The 18768-nt window shown below is 40.6% G+C and overlaps 1 protein-coding gene across 8 annotated transcripts in view; it reads left to right on the top strand.

The window, feature by feature from the left end:
* PDE4D (phosphodiesterase 4D) overlaps nucleotides 1–18768 on the top strand; it is a 422326-nt gene that overhangs the window by 360949 nt on the left and 42609 nt on the right. For all 8 annotated transcript variants that reach the window (XM_074811999.1, XM_074812000.1, XM_074812004.1 and 5 more), the window contains one exon: nucleotides 8747–8859. In XM_074811999.1, coding sequence (XP_074668100.1) covers nucleotides 8747–8859 — 113 coding nt within the window. The remainder of the gene's footprint in view (nucleotides 1–8746; nucleotides 8860–18768) is intronic.

Below are 18768 nucleotides of genomic sequence, written 5' to 3'. Positions count from 1 at the left end.
AAGAAGTTGTATGACTAACACAGTTCGTTCAGTTTAAACTGTAGGTTTCTTATCTGTGACAAAGATCTGATAATAGTGAGGTGTATCTGACTTCCAAAATAGTGTTCCTGTTCCTCTGCAAAAACCAAAAATCAAGCCAATGGAAGCAGTATTATCTTAAAACCAGCATAAATAGGAAGTGAGATTGTGCTTAAGAAAAGTAGGGGAGAAGACCCACAGTTTTGATATGTATGCACCGTCTATTATTTAATGAGATCTAATCTTGAATGGGGCTCTTGGGCACTACTATAATAATATTTTGAATATATTAATAAGCAGTGACACTAAAATGAAAGAGATTATAAAAATATTTATGATAACAGCAAAAGTTCTGTTAGAGTTATCTTAGTAAAACCAAACTAAGTTTATCCACCTTCTTAGTCTTATAATTTGTGGGCAAAAAGATTATTCACTTCTTCAACAGTGTCAGAGATAAGCATGGAATTTTACAGGAGATGCAGTAGATGATCTGTAGATTTTGTAGAGTGAGGATCTGATTTAGCACATGCTCACTGGTAATAATCCATCAAGAGTATCCATTCAGACAGGAACTTAACATTTTTCTGTTATCTTTAGTAGGGCACAAGAGTCTAGTGATATGGAGTGTGCTGCTAGCCCAAAGGCTGATTCAGACATCACTTGACTTGAGAAGGAAGCATTAAAAACTAAATAAGTATTGAAGCAAAAAGCAATGTTTATTGGTTGCCTGTGTTCTTAGTTTAGGGAAGAATGCACAAATGTTGCCAATTTGTGCCTCAGAAAAACACCCCAGTTAAGCGGGTATGAAGGGAAGAACAGTTTCATAAAAGAAAAGGAGGAAAATTCATCCTGCTACTGCCCTTTCTGCTGCTTTCAGGAATGAAGACGACTGAAGTTGCCTGTTCTTGTATTTCTCTTTTTGCTTTGTTGGAAAGAGAGCAGGCTTCCTGCTGCCCATCTGGGGCAAGGCTGAGAGGTTTCTTCTCTCCTGCAATCTCCAGAGCGCTGAGATAAAGCCTGTCTCTAGCTGCTCCCTCTTGCCATCAGTTCATTTAGTTTATCTTATCAATATCATGCAGATCTGGTTCAAATTAGAGTTATCACCAGGAACACTTGGGTCATTTTTAGAGTGCTTTCCTTAGGAAATAGGTGTGTATTACTAATAGCCACCTATTAACTTTTGAAATCAGTGGTTGCTGTTAGCTAAATCTTATAGTAAGGTAGTGGTTTATGAAATTTATTGAATATAAACTATATAAAAAATGGGCAACTTCATAGAGGAGCCTATTAACACTGTCTTTTAAGAAGAAAAACCTGCAGTTTGAGCACATTTCTTGTTGGACACCAGAGGATCTAGATGAAGAAGAGCCAATATGAATGCCTCAACTCTTGGAAAACTTTCATTTGGCTTTCCCATTTTATCAGACACCAGGAATTCTATTGAGGTTTCTTTGGCAAAGACCAGAGGAAGCTTTTATTAAACTTTGGCATTTATAATTTTTTAATATATCGTGAGCTCAGGCTGCACTGTTGGGTGTCATGAAGTTCAGAAGTCAAATCAACGAGGAGACATAAATGCTTAGGCACACAGAGTTTGTTAGTTCTGGTACTTAGAGATATCTTTATTTTTATTTTCTTCTGCAGTGATTTCTGAATATGCATTTGTAATGTTTTTGAGGAGCTCTCAAAACCAAACAGATCCTGAAATTCTTTCGCAGATGGGACTCCCAATTTTCACATTTCAGCTTGATCTAAACAAGTTCCAGTTCACAGCAAAGATTTTGTGACAGATCAGTTTCGGGGTCTTGGAGCTATTGACATCTCGGGCAAAACCAGCGGTAATCTGCTTAAAGGTGAAGTTAATGGTTTCTAATAGGCTTGTATTGTTTTTTTTGACAAAAAATAGAGCTATTCCTTTGTGTTCTGATCATTTGTTCTAAGAAAGCAGGAAAACAAAATTGTTAGTAGGTCTTATTGAAAGTAAAGTTTTACACGTACAAAATTAGTGATATGTATTTCTTGTTTTCATCGTAATGTCCAGAATAACATATGAGTTGAGCTCTTCAGCAAAATCCTGATGGGGATAATGTAATATCCTTTGATCTCTTCTACTAGGGTCAGAGACAGAACAGTAAACATGACAACATGGCTGTTTCAACCACCCACTTTTTGCCAAAATTATTTTTATTTTTTTCAACTGCTAATTTGTCACAGAATCACAGAATGGTTGAGGCTGTAAGAGACCTCTGGAGGTCATCAGGTCCAATCCCTCTGATCAAGTAGGGCCACCTAGAGCCAGTTGCCCATGACCATGTCCAGATGGCTTTTGAAGATCTCCAAGGATGGAGGCTCCACAACCACTCAGGATAACCTGTTTCAGTGCTCAGTCACCCTTGCAGTAAAAAAGACTTTCCTGGTGTTCTGAGGGAACCTCCTGTGTTTCAGTTTGTGCCTGTTGCCTCTAATTTTGTTCTGCTTTGAAAATCTCTCACTTCTCTCCTTATGTTGAATCAACAGCAGTATCCTCAGAAACAAACTGTTTTACAGCTACAGGGAGAACTGATGCTGAGGATACATCCTCTCACCTAGAAATAATATTTTTTGTATGATACAAGAAATAGGATAAGAAAACAGCTTGAGCAATGAATCCATTATTGAACTCCTTGCCCACAAGTCTCAGAGTACAGAATCAACACAATTACAGCTGCTGGGATAAAGAGACATATAAAAAAGAAACAGACCTTTTCTCAAAATGCAGTTTGTTCATGAAAAGAAAGCAATAAAAATGCATGCAAAGGATATTTTCCTACTTGAAAATCAAGAGCTTTCCTATTTTTCTTTATTTTGAGCGAGGTTGATTGCCTGATGGAAGGGCTTACTTCTTTTCACCAGTGAGTGAGAGTCAGTGGTCATTCTGGCAGATTCTTACAGGCAGTGGAGTAAGGAATGTATTAGTCCTTTGCCAAATTGGTCAGAGGGGAAAGGAGCACTGGGTAGGGATGTTTGGTAGCAGAGGAATGTTCATTTGGCCTTGCTGGATATTTGATAAAAGAGTAGATTTAAACATTCACACTGCAAACATTTTGATGTGCTCTGCCATTAAAGCAGTAAAGTATTTAAATACGCTGTCTGTATGTGTGTTTTACTGATGGGCTTCAGTGAAAGATACTTTTCTGACAGTCTGCTGTACTACTCCAGCAATGCAAGACTGTTTCTTAGGATGAATTTGCAAATATGTAACACAGAAATACTTCTAGACTTTAGAACAAATTATATCAGTATGAGTAACTTCATTCCAAAGCCTTTTCCAAGAAGTAAACCAAAAGTTTAACAGAAAAAACAGAGAAGCCAGCACAAGTAACATCACCATCCCCACGCAGTAAAACTGAACTACATAGTGAGAGCCTAATGATACAGTTCTTCTATAATTATAAGAGTCAGAAGTACCTTATTTGCTCTGAACTAACCATAATAGGCCTGTTCCAAGAGCCCAATAACTTCTTCATAGATATCTGCAGCCTTTCTGTTACCTGGCTTTGTAAGAATATAAATACATGTTGTTAATACCTTTGCCTGTGAAATACAGTCTTAGGGTATACAGAGATTCTTATATAGCATATTTGGATTTCTCTGAGACCATGAGAGAAATATAAAATGTTGGGTGAAAAACCCCACCTTTTTTCCTAGATTCTCATTTAATGTGTGTTTTGTCTGTGTATTTCTTTATTCGGTCCTTTTTTGTAATGTAAGTGTAGTCAAGTATTTTGAGAAGTTGTGCATAACTGGACTTTATCATTTTGCTGCTATTATTTCCTGGAGGTTACTACATTCTCTGTTCAAGGAGATAAGGCAGTTTCTGTAGCCTAAGGCTAGTGCTACTAGCATTGCATAAAGCAGTAAGTTGGGCGAGTCCTGCAGGTCATCACATCCTGAAAGACTAGTCCTGGTCATTTGGACATAGTTCATCTATGCATAAGGCTACTAACCAGTACAAAGGATTTTTCTTCACTAGAGTGGAAACTTGGAGAGATTCTTGACATGGGAGAAAGTAAGCGTTCAGAGTGCGACCATCAAAACAGTTTCTGAGAAATCTGCTACAACTGAGTTGTCCTCCCAGATGCTCCTTCCAAAATCTGATTGAGTGTATTTTGTTTTACTTGTGATTGTGGAGGGATATCCACAAATTTCTAAAGTTAAACAAAAATATCTTTCATAATTACTTTTTATCAACAGCAAGACATACGAACACTCCACAAAGATAGCCTTTTAAGTCACAATATTTACAATTTTCTCAGTGAAGCCTAAAAACAAAATGAGTTTTTTTTTCCAGTTATAAAATGGGTGACTATAAGAACAGATGCTATTTCTACACTGAATCAATGTTAATACGGCTATGTTTAATAGAAGGTGCCAACATTGACTTAAATGTCAATCACTTCAGTATATAGGTCATCAGTTAAGGCTGTAAATACGAACATCCTCATTTACAGAAAAATTCTTAGTTTGAACCACAGAGGATTTTTTTTAAATGCTGTAGTAGTAAGAGAAACTGAAACTCTTGGCCCAGCAATTCTGTTGTTCCAAACTTCAAGCTCACACTAGGTAGAAGAGCAAAAAGATGGCCAGAAAATTCAGGGAAGATGTCCAAGTCACAGTAGATCTTCAGCTCTTCTTCATTTAGAGTAGCCTGGAGGTTTCCAGAGCTTCTTCCAGCTGCCTGCACCCCCAAAAGACAATACACATGCCAAGCCTATCTGGATCATTCCACTGCTTGGCGGTGACCTCGTCTTGCCTTCAAGACGCTCCCATTTTAAGGCAACACAGTGGTCAAAGCTTTTGACTGTGCACTTGCCCAATCAACTCTTTTCCAGCCTCACTCAAACAATCTCAAATGATTGGACAACAATGCAGAATCTGTACTTAACTTTTTCCTTCTGCTGTGCTGAAACTCCTTAAAGTACTGCAAAGGTTAGTACAAATACACTTGAGTGCTAGTAGAAAAGTCTAGTATTGCTTTTTGTTTTCTGGAAATAGTAGGACACCATATATGAAAATCATGATGAACCGTTACGTAAAGTGGACGCTATTCCTAATTATTGCCATTTAGTAATTTTCCCCTTTGAAAATTTTGAACAGAAGTTGGTCCTGAATAAAGGTGTTAGTACAGCTACCTCTGGTGTTGTGTTAGGAGCTGTGCTAAGAATCAAGTCTTTTATAAAAACAGACAGTAGATCAGCCTTTTTAAAAAAATAGGTGTACAGTGCCAAATTATTATGGCTGAGCTTTTTCTTTCTGCTAGCCTTTCTTTTGTTTTTATTTTTTTCTATGTACTGTACTGAAAGCTACATGTGGTGGAATTGTTTGTAGTAATCTGTGAACTGTAAAGAGAACATTTGCTGTCACTTCCTTTTTTTCTAAAAGCATATATGAAATAACATGCAAATTGTTAAAGCAACTGGTGTTACACTGTATTTCTCTCTCTCTTGTTAAAGCCTAATGAGATACAAGAAGAACCTTTGAAATTTCAAAACCCCTCTCATTTATAGACATTAATCTGGTTTAGGTCTTCATCATCGAGGGGTGGGGGTGGTGGGGGTGGTGGGGTTTGTATGGCAAAAAAGCTTGATCATGTGCCTGTACCAAAAAAACTGATAAGTAGATCAGTCCTGGCTGGGAATAATTACAGGGCGCTACCTTAGCGGTAACACAGAGGTCAGAAACAGTGTTGCGAGACTGTCAAACCTGCATGGCTGATAATTATTTTTTTATTCTTAGTTTAGCAGTGACGGGGTGTTATACTTGAAAAGCTGTTAACCTCGACAACATTTTCTACCACATTGTATAACAACAAAAGTGTGGGCCAAATTTAGAGCTTCAGTACTGTTTAGAAAAAAGCTTTCCTATGGTTGTTCTGCCCTTAGAACTGCGGGAACAAAGCGGGCGTGCTTGTTTGATGGGTACTTTGTCACCAGTTAGAAACCCTTTTATTTCCATTTAAGCTATCAGGGCTGGCCTGACCGCTTTGCAATCTGAGAACTGGCAGGAGGTGCTGAGTCCAACAAGTCTTAAGCCTAGCATTGGCCATAAGAAGTTGACTTAGTCTGAGTGGTCAGTCGGGTCCCCACAGCAGCTGCAGACTCGAAGTGTGGAAGTCAGAAACAACAGATCGTGCGGAGCATCCTAAGGGTGAGGGACTTTCTTGTGAGTGATGGATTCTGTTTTCTAATGTGCTTTGAGATATATTGGGAAGGTGGGTAGTAGAAAAAGATTCCTGAATGTAAGGTGCTGTTGGTAATATACATTATTGCTGTATGGATAACAAGAAAATTAAGATTTAAATAACAAAAAGCAAGTTTTATTGCTTTTAATGAAATACGGCATCCCTTAAGTTTATTTGGTTGTTGTCATACTTCTCGGAAAAATCTTACCCTCTTACTTTCTTAAGTATTGGAAGAGATGATGCTTACTTGTGAAGAAAAACACAAGTTTCCCAGTATCTGATTTTCAAGAACTGCTGAAGGGCAGGCTGCAGGCTAGCAACAAAATGTCATTACGGATTCTTTTTACCTCACTTCATTATGCATTTTATCCTCGATGAAATCATTGTATAAGGTCGTCAGATAACTATGCATACCTTAGCTGCATCTCTGCTTCATCAAAAGCATTTAATGCGGTACACTTACAAACATATTATAAACCAAGTTATTTCTATTTACAGTACTGATCTTGATGAAATCTACACTGTGAGGTCAGTCAACCAGTCATGTTCAAGAACTAGTGAGCTGTGATGTCTGCTGTGTTGCAGAACGTCACAGATTCTCTTGATGGATAAACAGGCTGCAAAACTCTGACTTTATTTGCCAGGGGAATTCTTTTGGATCAGATAGCATTTGTAGTAAGTATGACACGTCTGAAAGACAGTGTTTATGATTCAATGAGGATGTTTTTGGTTGAATATTGGTTAGTGTTGTGTTTGCTGAAGTGGCAGGGTAATCATGATACGGGCAGGCACTGCAAAATTTTCTTTAAATGGTTCTGCCAGTTACCTTCAGTCCAAACTTATTCTCCCATTGCCTTTTTCCAGAGGTGAATGGACATTATTCAAAATTGTGGAGTGTTTTTGCAATAGCCACAAGTATGCAAAGTTTAACAGCTGTGAAGGAACCCAAAGTTTTTGAGCATGTGCTCTGAAATGTAAAAAGATACAAATCTAGTATCCTAAGTGTTGAACAGTAATGCACTGAGCTATTTGGCAATAGTCCATGCTGGGGTGCTTTATTTAAAAAGGACTTTTAGTTAATTTGTTTGCCTGATTTTTTGCTTGTCTGACATTTTGAAAATAAGGTTAATTTGATGTGAAACAAGTTAAGGGAGATGTTTTAGATGGCAATAACAAGCCCACTGAACAAACATTTTTCTACCTTGGAGTTATGTTTGCCCGTAGCTGATCCAGAAGCACCCATGCCAGGAGTTTCAAAACTTGATGTTTCAAGTACACAGCTTGCAAGACAGCATGCCTAGGCTAAAACTCACTCAGCTCTGAGTTCAATGTGGACAAGCATTCTCCCCTTCTGATCTACATCAGAAAAAAAAAAAATAGCCAGGCTTTGTAGGTGAGGCTCACACTCTAGACATGGGATTATTTTTCTGAAATTATTTGTATACGAATAGATCTCCTGCTGTTGGAGAGTTACTGAAGAGGGGAATGGCTTCCTCTCTGTAAATGAAACTTCTGCAAGTTTTAAGACAGCTCCAATGTGACATAGAGCAATTTTGGTTAAAACATTTCTTCCCATACTGTTATTGAGTCCATTTCCCATATTGTGTTGCCAGGTCCAGATCCAAAACTTTCATCAGCCCTTGTTTTGCTTACAGCCAATATGTGATACTTCGTGCGCCCACACACACACACACACACACACACACACACACACACACAGAAGAGAGGCTTTTGGGTTAGAGCAAACAGTACTGCAGTTACTTGAACAGTCCTTGAACAGCTGGTGCTTCGGGGGGTCATCGTTATCCTGATCACTTCCACGTGTTTTTTCATCTTCCCCACGCTTTATAACCAGTAGCCAATTCATTCTCATGGTATCTGGGTGGGTAGGTAAGACGGTGCGGGGACGATGCTCCGCGGGGCCGGCAGGTGCCCGCGGCGGGGCCGGCTCCGCGCCGGGTTTTGCGGGGCTCCCCGTCCCGCGGCGGCTCCCGGCGGGGGGGCCCGTGTGTGAAACCGCGGGTGTAGGGGGGGGCCCGACAGCAGCCGCCGCGCCGGCGGAGCTGCGAAAACAGGAAGCGCGGTGGCCGCAGCCGGCGGCCGCGCTGATTCATCCCTGCCCGGGCCGCCCCGCCGGCGGCAGGCCCGGCCTCCCACCGCCGCGGGACCGCTGCGCGCCCGCGGAGCTCGGCGCTGCCCGCGGAGCTCGGCGCTGCCCGCGGGGCGCGGCGCTGCGACCGGCCGCGGCCCCGGGGACGCGAGGCGCGGCGCGGCCGGCGGAGAGCCCGGCCGGCGGAAAGTTTCTGCCGGTCGCCGCCCCGGTGGCTCCGGAGAGGAGCGCGGCCCCGCGGAGGGGAAGAGCCGCGCCGCCCGCTGCGCGGGCTGGCAATATGAGGGAGCAGCACTCATGTGTGGGCACCGGGCAGCGGAGGATGGACCCGCTGGGGCTCGCCGTTAGCCCTGTGAAGCGCTTGCGAACTGAGTACGCCTTTCCCTGTCTCTTCGCAGAGGAAGCCTACCAGAAGCTGGCCAGCGAGACCCTGGAGGAGCTGGACTGGTGCCTGGACCAGCTGGAGACCCTGCAGACCCGGCACTCCGTCAGCGAAATGGCCTCGAACAAGGTAGGAGCCCACGGCCCCGGCCCCGCCGCCCCGCTCTTCCCACCGCGCGGGTCGCGGGGGCCGGGGGGGGCGGTCGCGCTTGCGGGGCTGCCCCGGGCGCGCACCCCGGAGCGGGCAAGAGGAGCAGCCCCGGGCTGAGAAACTTGCCGCGGGGAGTAGCAGCCTTCGTATGCGCGCAGGGGCACGGGAGCGGCTGCAGTTTCCTTAAATTTCAGGACAAGCTGTGAAAGTGATGCAGGTCGTGGAAAGCTATGCAGCTTCCCTGTGTGCGCCAATTTAAAAACAGAAAGAAATGGTTTCTGGCTGCTGGCGATAATCCCGCCGGTCGCTCTTTCTTTTCACAGCATCCCATTCTGAACCAGCGATCTTTCCTAGAAAACGGTTTAGAAAGTAGCATGAAAGGGTGATAATGGTAGGTTTTGATCCCAGGGGAGCTGCAGGCTGGGTTTTATTTGTAAATAGTAATGCTAACAGCTCTTGTAACACGATTTGTTACGAAAGACCATACTAAGAATGGAGTTGCCATCACAATAGTCACGACAGACACCTGGATCCAGAGGTGTGTTTCTGAGACACAGTGCGCCCTTCCTTCCCGTCCTGGAAGTTGAGGATGCGTGTTGACCGGGGAATACGTGCTGGTATCTCCTGTTATCTGTGCGTGTTTTGCAGTTTGAAATGGAGTTTCCACATGCTCTGTTCGTACGCACACTTTCTTTTGTGATTTTAGTTTGCAGACAGTATGTAGCTACATTTCTGGAGTTGATTTTTAAAGCCGATTGAATAAGCCTGCTGTCTTGCTTCAGAATTTATGTTTATCATCAACTGAGTACTTGGGGAGCTACATGTACAATGAGAGAGAAGAAAAAAGTTTTAATTAAATAGGCTGGTTTTGCTTCTCATACGTCTGCAAAAGCAGCTGATGATCTAGATTTTAGCACCTTTTAACCATTTTAGTTGCAGTTAGGATTTTTTTTAAGTCAGAAAACAAGTTTTTTTTTGACTCGGCTTATGCCTTCGTAAAATTCTGCAGCCTTGCTTTGATTGCCCTTACCGAGCACCTATTCTTTCTTACTGTTTTTAAGTCCATGTTCAAGTCAGCCTGCGTGTAAAATGTGAGGTGTTTGCACTCTAGTGTGGCTTAGTCCCATAATGTAATATCCCATGTGCTTTTCTTGTCTTTAGAGAGTCTTAGCAGCAATTAAATCTCTGTTTTAAGAATTATCTGCTAGACATTGCCCTATTCTCAGAACTGTGTTTTCAGTTCTTATTGCCAATTGAAAGAGCTCATTATTCAGAGCCTGTTGCTACCTACGGGCAAGTTATAAAGTTGAGTTTCCAAATCTGTTTTAGCAGTGTTAGAATCTAGTGACATTGTTTTCAAAGGGAGTAACATCAGACTGGCATGTAGAGCCTGATCCTTCCTTGCTAACAAGTTTGAACACCTATCAGTTCCCTGACTTGTGATGTCTGTATAGTCTCTCTTTCACAAGATCCTGGACTTTCTTCAAGTATTTATTACCTCCCTAAAACAGATAGGATATGCAGTATATTTTATGAATAACGAAGGCAAGCTGTTTTTAGAATAAGGTAAAACTAATTGTGAATCAGTGAGTCTTAAGTTTTGCCAAGTATATTCAGATTTTTACCAAAAGAGGATCCGTTTTTAAAATGAGACCTGACAACTGCTTTGCATCTTTAAGTAAACACAAAGGTGCTACATCTGATAGTATGCTTTGTTTGTATGTGTTTGATTAAAGAATTCTTTGCCATAGATTACAGGATAAACATTCTTCACGTGTATTTATTCAAAGGAAAAGGAAAATGGGGTTAAGGAAAAGTTTTTCATCTTCTTTCCAACATAAGATCATGCAGACAAAGGAATTGATACGGGGTACATGGTAAACCTAGCTGTCATAGATAATCTCAAGGTCAGTAAGAATGATGCCAAGCTTTATGGCATTTTGATGTAATGTGTTGCCTCAGTCTGTTTTTATCTGTCAAATATGGATAACATGTCTAAAGAACTTTATTGCTACATACTGTTTCATGTTGCAATATTTAGGAAGAGCCTAGTATTACTGTATTGGAAAGGAATAGCTGCTGTTTGGTTTTGCAGGTCATACTCGATTCTTAACGCAGACTTTTTCCACCTTTGTTGTGAAATTGCCCCCCCCCCCCCTTGTATAGAAATCTGACATCTTTCAGTGTTTTCCTGGTTTTGTGGGCTCTTTTAAAAAAGTAAATCAGTGTCATTAACCATAATGTGAACAATCTTGAATATAAACTAGCAAGCCCATATAATAATATGGGAAAATTTTAGTGCAGGAGGGTTTTCGTTTTAGGTGTGTAACAGGTTGTTCTAAAAAATAATTTTATTTCTGATGATTAAAACATATCTGGCATTTAAACAGCACCTCCTGTTGTAATGTAACTGCAAACGGCAACATCTCGATGAGGCATACAGGTAAATTATACTATTTTAATTTATAGAGAAACTGAATTAGAGAAACTTTGCTCAAGGCTGAGGACATAGACTTCAGTGCAGCAATGAATATTCAGGAGTACCCACTTCTCTATCCCAAGAGTAAGTCCTGTAAAATCAGATGAGAAAATCAGGAAAATGAATGTTGTTGGTACAGAACATGGTTGCTCACAGTGTTTCCTTCTTTGTCTTTCTCTGGATTTCTTTTAAGAACTAGCCTGCAAGAGTGATTGATTGGGTTTTTTCCCAGATTCTCAGCCACTTCCCTCATTTATTTCCCCCTTTTTTGGTATATAACAGCATTTTCATCAGTGTTAGTTTTCTGTATGTGAACATGTGCAAGACATAAGGGGTAACATAAGATTTGAGCTCTGCACCAGGTAGGAGCTTTTGCCCATTGTGCAAAGGCTGCCATAGTAGAGGGGAAAAAAAATCCAGGGAGGAAACAGTATCGTGTGTACTGAATGCCTGAAGTAGGCCAGGGGTCTTATCTCCAATCCCTCTCTGTGCAGTGAGTTGGCAGCCTGAACCATCAATTGCGTCTGCGTGGAATCCCCTTACCGTCGGTAATGCCTGCGTAAGACTCGCGTTAGTATATCCCAATCCAAGGGTATTTATTTTGTTTAGATGCCTCTTGTGCTCAGTTAGCAGTAGTCTATGACGTGCCAGCTCACAGCTTTGGATGACTGAAAGTGGTATGATGCAGATATACACAAAGATCCTTCTTCTCCCAGCTTAAAATTGCTTGAAGCAGCAGGCACGGGGTGCTCTCCACAATCTCTGTATGAGCTCCGGTATGTTGTGACAGTAAGTGTAACCCCCAGAAACTCTGAAAATGTGCTCTAGGTTGGTTCTGTAGGAAGCTGGCTGTGATACTTGGCTGCCAAAGTTATACCAGAATGACTCTAATATCCAGGTGATGTTGCATTTGCCAGCCATCCCTGTGATAAGCAGATTTCTAAATGCCTGGAGGCATTGCACATGAAGTAACTGATGGATAGATCTGTGATGCACCCATAGGTGTAGTTCCTAAATAATTCTGATTTTGAAAGGACATAGTGTTTGAAAATATTGTCAATTGTCATTACATTGTTATGAATCTTACAGTTCTTGGTGGTTTCTTAATTTACCAGCTTCTGGAATTGGGTACTAACGAGAATTTTAGCTTCTATTTAAAAGCACAGAAGTTTGTCATCCTCATACTCCTCTAGAAACCCTGCAAAGTCTTGAAAGGCTCTAATAAGCAGTGCCTTAAATTTGGAAAATTGACTAAAAGTCCTTCATTTTTGGAGACCTGTTTCTGATTTTCTACCATGTACTGTTAATATTGGCTAATGTCAGTAAACTGTAGCTCTATTGTTGTGTTTTTCTTGACAGTGCTTACTTGAACACAACAAAATTCATTTTAGGAAATAGTTTACCAATTTGGGTCACTAAAGTTAACATCCCAAGGCATAATTAGATGCCTCTAACTGTTCTGATTTCCAGAGATGCCAACCCATATCAGTTTCTGTTAAACTGAATTGTGAGTAATATCTGTTGAAAACATAGTTTTTAGGTAAGTGCTATCTTGCTGATTGATTTCTAACCTTAGACACAGGTACGCTTTGATACACTTGTACAAGAAAATGATCTTTTTAAAATTTCCAGGTTGCAGAGCGATGTTTCTTATTCTTTAATCATTTGCTCTTTTTTAGTGAATAACCCCCTCTTCTTTTTCTGCAAAACAAGCTTAAAGCAAAAATTAATAGATTAAGTTCTCCGGGAGAAGAACTATCTTCTTCCAGTATGTTGTTTGGCAGTACCTAGCTTAAGTCCCTGATTCTGGATCTGAAAGTTATTCTGTGACAGACAATAAATAAAGGAAGAATGTACATAATAAAGATGTAGCAAGCACTTTCTGCTAGACAGCATTAATTGTAGATCAGTTGAATGTGGAGGAATACTTATAGTGAAACTGATATGCAAAAGTGTGTTTTCACTTCTGTAATCGGGGTTTTGCAGACGTCTCTAGTGTGCTGCTTTTGTGTGTCTGAGTATCTGAATTTAGACATAGAAAAAGGTTCAATTCGTATTGCTTTTGTTTCAGTTTTAAGTCTACTGCAGATGACTGGTTTTGCAGAATTTTCTGGTAACTGGTAATGAACAAGAGTTTGGAAAAGGTCCTTCACTGGATATTTGTTTCCCACTACAAACTCAGGTGAATGCACTTTCTCCGGGAAGGTTTTTTTAGGTATCAATGCTAAGATGATTTAGGTTTCATTTACTTGGACCATGTTAACTATGAAACTACGTTTTAAGTATAAACTATTTTATAGCTATCCAACTTGTATAGAGTATGTGCAGACACTCACAGGTTAAAGCACATCTATTTACGGACAGTTACGAGTGCTCGTTACTATTAAAATAACCCGTTCTGAGACTGAGTGCTTTTGAAGATGTCCAAAGCATCACTGTAATCAACCAACTAACTTTCGAAGGCTGTGTTAATGTAACACTCAATGCAAATGTTAGTGGAATTTTGGTTTATGTTTATGGTCCTGTACTTGTCACCCATTACATATGCACAAATAATAATTTTAGTGATACTTTATATTTAAAAAAAATACCTACCTGTGAAAGTATAATGTAAACTAAAATTATACTTGAAGGAAACAAAGACAACTTGAAATCTGTTCAGTTACTCTTTCTTTTACATTCCCTCCTGAAGTCCCCTGTCAATTTGAGCTGGTTTATAATCACATTTTCCTGCTACTAAAAAGTGTTTTTCCTTTCCTCCTTTACAAGGCTGAAAGCCTCACACAGGCAACAGGGAGCTGACTAACGTAATATTCAGGGAAAGAGTGAGGCTAAACTAATTAATTGGTTCAAATAATGGATCATGTATAAATTCCCTAATGAGCTTCAAGCAGAAGTGTTATGTTACCTTTGCTGTGTTTTCCCAGGGGCAGGGGAGAGCCCCGCTGCCCACATTCCTGCCTGACCCTCTCTGGGGCAAGAGGAGCAGGGCCAGAAGGTGCCTCCAGCCTCTTGGCAGCTCTTCACAGGCACCAGCCACAGGATGGAGAAGCAGCATCGTGTTGCCGCAGGCTGACAGCAGCTCTCTGGGTTTCCCCGTGCCCAGAATACATGGAGCTGATGACAGGCCGTAATGCCTGATTTAGTCCATTCATCAGCTTTATCTTTGTCTTTTTCTGTGGAAAAGCTTATGTGCTGTGGTGGTTAGTAATTTTGTAGGAGCCCGGTTCGGCTGAGTCTAGAGCTAATAAACGTGTCTCATACCTCTGTCTCAGTCTTTCATTAACAGACTAGTTTTTAGCATTGTCTTTTTTTAACTTTTGCTGCCAACTTTGAGGACAGGTTCGTTGCATAGTTAGAAGCTTGTTTTCAGAAATTACATTTCATATGTAAGAGCACAGGTTTTTTGCAATACTTGTTCCAAATGTGGAGGCTCAGCCAGAGTAAAATTGTATCCTCTTCTGTCATAGCCATTGAATAGTGTGACCTGTTTCCAATTAAGATACAGGATAATGTTGTCATAGCCATTTAAGAGGATTTAAACATCAGTCATTCTCTTGCATTTCAGCTATTGCACATGAAAAGTAGAAATTTGTTATTGTCATGACTAAATTGCTGCAGAGCAGACAGCATCTCTGTTTTGCTTCTCAGATTTAAAGAGCTTGGGTATCCAGGTGAAAAACTTGATGAGGTTTGTCGTATGACAGTCCTCTTATATAGTGTCTAGCAATGCCATCACACTTGGCTGGCTGACATGATCGTTTAATTGGTTCTTATGTTCCCAGATCTTTCTAGGAAAATCCGAGGATTGGTTAGCTCTTTAGAGTGCTGCTTCTGATGAAGATTACAATTAAGGGGCATCTGTTGGCAAGAAAAAGCTTGAGTGCAGCATCAGGAAATTTTTTTTATTCATTCAGGATTTCAGTTTGTACAGTGACAGAGTAAAGGGATACTGATAAAGCAGTGAGCCTGGATTTGAATTGATGCATATTTGTGTGGGTTCCCCAGTTTTGTTGTACTTCATAACAAGAGAAAATGAAAAGGATTGTGGAGGTAATGAAGGACTGCCTTCTCAGGTACAGTCGTGCCTTTCCATGCTCTAAAGCCAGCCCAGAAGGATTTTAAGATCTCTGGGCTGGAGTGGAGTTCCCTTTGCACAGCCTTACTTGCTCCCATGTAATACTACACATGCTTCTGGAGAGCAACAGACTTGCCCTCAGGTAACCACAACGATGAGTGAGGTATACATATATATAACAAGGAGGTAGCAGTTTGTTGGCTATATTGCACAAGGATGTGCTGCAGCAAGATAATGGATGAAACTTGCTCTTGTGCAGATGGCTTGCACCAACCCCTCCTTATCATTTATGAACACTTTCCGTCCTCTCAAACAAGTGGATGGAGTAGTGGTGTCAATTCAGCAGTGACTGACTCTTGTCTGTGCAAATGTGTTCTGCTTCCGGAGGGGCTGTCAGGTTGCTGCCAAATGAGAAAAATCATGAAATGCTCTGTTCTTCTGGAAGGATGAGTGGGGGCTTTGGTGTGATAGAGCTGAAGGTCTCTTGCTGAGAAAAAAAGCAAACATAGTGGGTGAAGCTCAAGGTGTCTTGAGTTGTGAACATCCCCTTCTCTTTGTGAGGGTACATGATGGCAAATGTTTACTTCCCTGGGCAATGACAAGCAGGTGTTTGTTATTCAAAACATCTCAACTGGGTGGTGGGGTGAGCCCCTTCACTGTTGTTTGGGGCTCTCCTCAATCAAAAGTACAGCACATAGGCTATTCTGTGACAGTGGAAAGGAGCCTAAAGATGGCCCATAGCAGTCGATAGAAAGAACACTGGCATTTCAAGGCTCCAAAACAAGTTAGGAACCCGTTAATCTCAAAGATTCAGTCCGTACTTTACATTTTAGAAAGAACAAATTGATTTCTGTGTCACTCATTTGCTGCTTCTTCAAAAGTCCTCGATGTGACAGCTGAATAAGAGGAATGATGCCTGTCTGAGGGTTGCTGTGATTTAACACTTTTCAGCTCTTCAGCTGCTTCTGGGATTTGCATAGCTTTCCAGTCACTAATAACTTGATAATTTTTTCCATAAATATAAGCAAATGGTCCATACCAATGCACAAACAGCCCTTTTTGTAGCCTCTTTAATTATAGGAAATGCCACAGTATGAAAGATTCTTTCCTTTTAGCGTAATGGCACAAAATAATATAGACAAAATGTTACGGAGTAAATAGCTAGGACTTGATGTGGGAAAATAGCTTTACTTTCAACCACCATAATAGAAGATTTGAAAATTATTATATTTTTCCAGTAGTTGAATTATTCAAAGTTAAAATGTGAAACATCGATGTGTCTTTCCATGGCATTTACAAAAAATACTGGTTTTTTTTTTCTTTTTTCCAAAGGCTTTACTTAGGAAGGGCTTCATGGACATGAGTACTTCATAACTTCTTGCTTAATATTAAATGTGGAATTCATGGCTACTGAAAGGCATGATAAATACCTAAATTCTTGTAGCTTCTTCTGACTACTTAGAGCGAAGAACTTCTGCATTGTATTCATAGTAGCGTGCTGCTGTGTAATCAAGGCTAGACTCTAAGGTATGAAGTGTTTCAGAGAGCAGTGACCATTCTTTTTTTTCTCTTTTTTTTTTTTTAATAGATGTTGTGTTTCCTGTAAGAGACAGCTTCTGCTATTATATAAAGTTTTGGTACAATTTTGGTGTTTGCCGAAATCTCATTCTGCCTCAAAGAAACCCACTAAGAAGCTGTTCTCCTGCTCAGTTACATTAGTAGGGGTTTTGGTATCATCTGCTAAAACTTTACATGTTTAGGAGACTTATGATAGAATTAAGTGTATTATGGATGGATATGTCTTGTTCTGATTTTTTTTTAAAATAGAGCGTATTTCAATAGAAATTGATCCCAGTTCTAGTTAACTTGCAGCCAGACCCCCATGTAGCTGCAGAACTGAACATAGGCGAACTAAGGCATGATGGAAAGTGGTGCTGCTCATCCTGCCTTGAAACTGTGTGAGCAGGGCAGTGGCCAGAACCAGCCTCTTGAGCTGGGGTTCACCTCTGAGCAGTTCAGCAGCAGCTTCCCCGTGGCTGCCCTGTTATGAGCCTGGTGGCAGAGCCCCAGTGATGGGGACTGCTGCTTCATCTGAATCTCCAGCCAATGTTGGGGAACTGAGGTGGAGTGGTTAAGATGTGTTTGTGGTGGTCCAAGTCTGGAATCATACTTCAGAGCATTTTGCTGCTGCTTTCCTGTGTTCAGCCATGCTGTGCAGTTAAGTGTGTGCATGACACAACTCAGTGGCAGGACCCCTGTGCTCCCCACTGCATATATTCATGTGTAAGTTAGGCTTTCAGCTAGAAAGACTAACGAGGAAGTTAGGTTTTTAGCAGGTTTCCTGAACGTCAAAACGCAGTCCACTCTCATCAACACTAGAGTTTGGTAAAATGTTAATAAGGCAGCAATTACTTTAATGTAAACTAGTCCAGGCTGGTTTCCAAGCTCCTCCATCATTCTCTCTCACTAATTTACCATTTGTTAATGGTAGTTCTTGCTTGCTTGTGCTCATAAGCACCATATACTAACCAGTGGCATTTTCTTTTTGCCTCAAGTTTGTCTTTTTGAAGAAATTTACAATCTGGTTTTTCAAAGGCATATAAAGCAATCAAAACAAAGTCAGTGTTCATTTTATTCTGGAATAAAGAGCAGGACCTTACAGGAAATGTATATAGTTAACTGCAACCTTGTAACCATTCCGCTACATCAGTCATATTCCTCAAAAATCTAACGTCAGGAGTATTGTTTGGATATAATGATGTGTGGTTTTTAATTGAACTAGTTTACATGATTGAAAGGACCTGTTCAGGCAGGTGTTAATGTATTTAAACCAGGCTATCTGATCTTCTTGTGGCCAAGGTTGACTGTACATCCTTAATGCAATAATTTTACCCAGAATTACATGCAACTTCACACTGCCAGCTGAGATACTAACATTTTCATAAATTTGATTTTTGTGATTCAGAATGAACAGTTGTAACAGAGATGTCTTTTCTAACGGCCAGGAGTAAAATGACTAACAATACTGATATTTTAATTACCATAAATCAGATTTTAAGAGGATGACCACCAAGTGGATAGGTAGAATTTTTATCATGAAATACCCTTCTCTTGTATAGTGATACTAATCAGTAGATTCAGCAAGGCAGCGCTGCACCAGTTGGTACTGAAGGTTATTTTAACTTCAGGGATTAGAAATGAAGGTGACAAATATTTTTTCCTTATTGTTTCTCAAGGTGTTGGTGCGTATTAAGCACTGTAAAATGTAAACTGAAAGGTACCTCACCCTGAAGGTTTCTTATATGTAGAAACAATGATTTTCAGAATACAT

Source organism: Strix aluco, chromosome Z, assembly GCF_031877795.1.
Source record: "Strix aluco isolate bStrAlu1 chromosome Z, bStrAlu1.hap1, whole genome shotgun sequence".
Taxonomy (NCBI): domain Eukaryota; kingdom Metazoa; phylum Chordata; class Aves; order Strigiformes; family Strigidae; genus Strix; species Strix aluco.
This window is presented reverse-complemented; position numbering and strand designations above follow the sequence as displayed.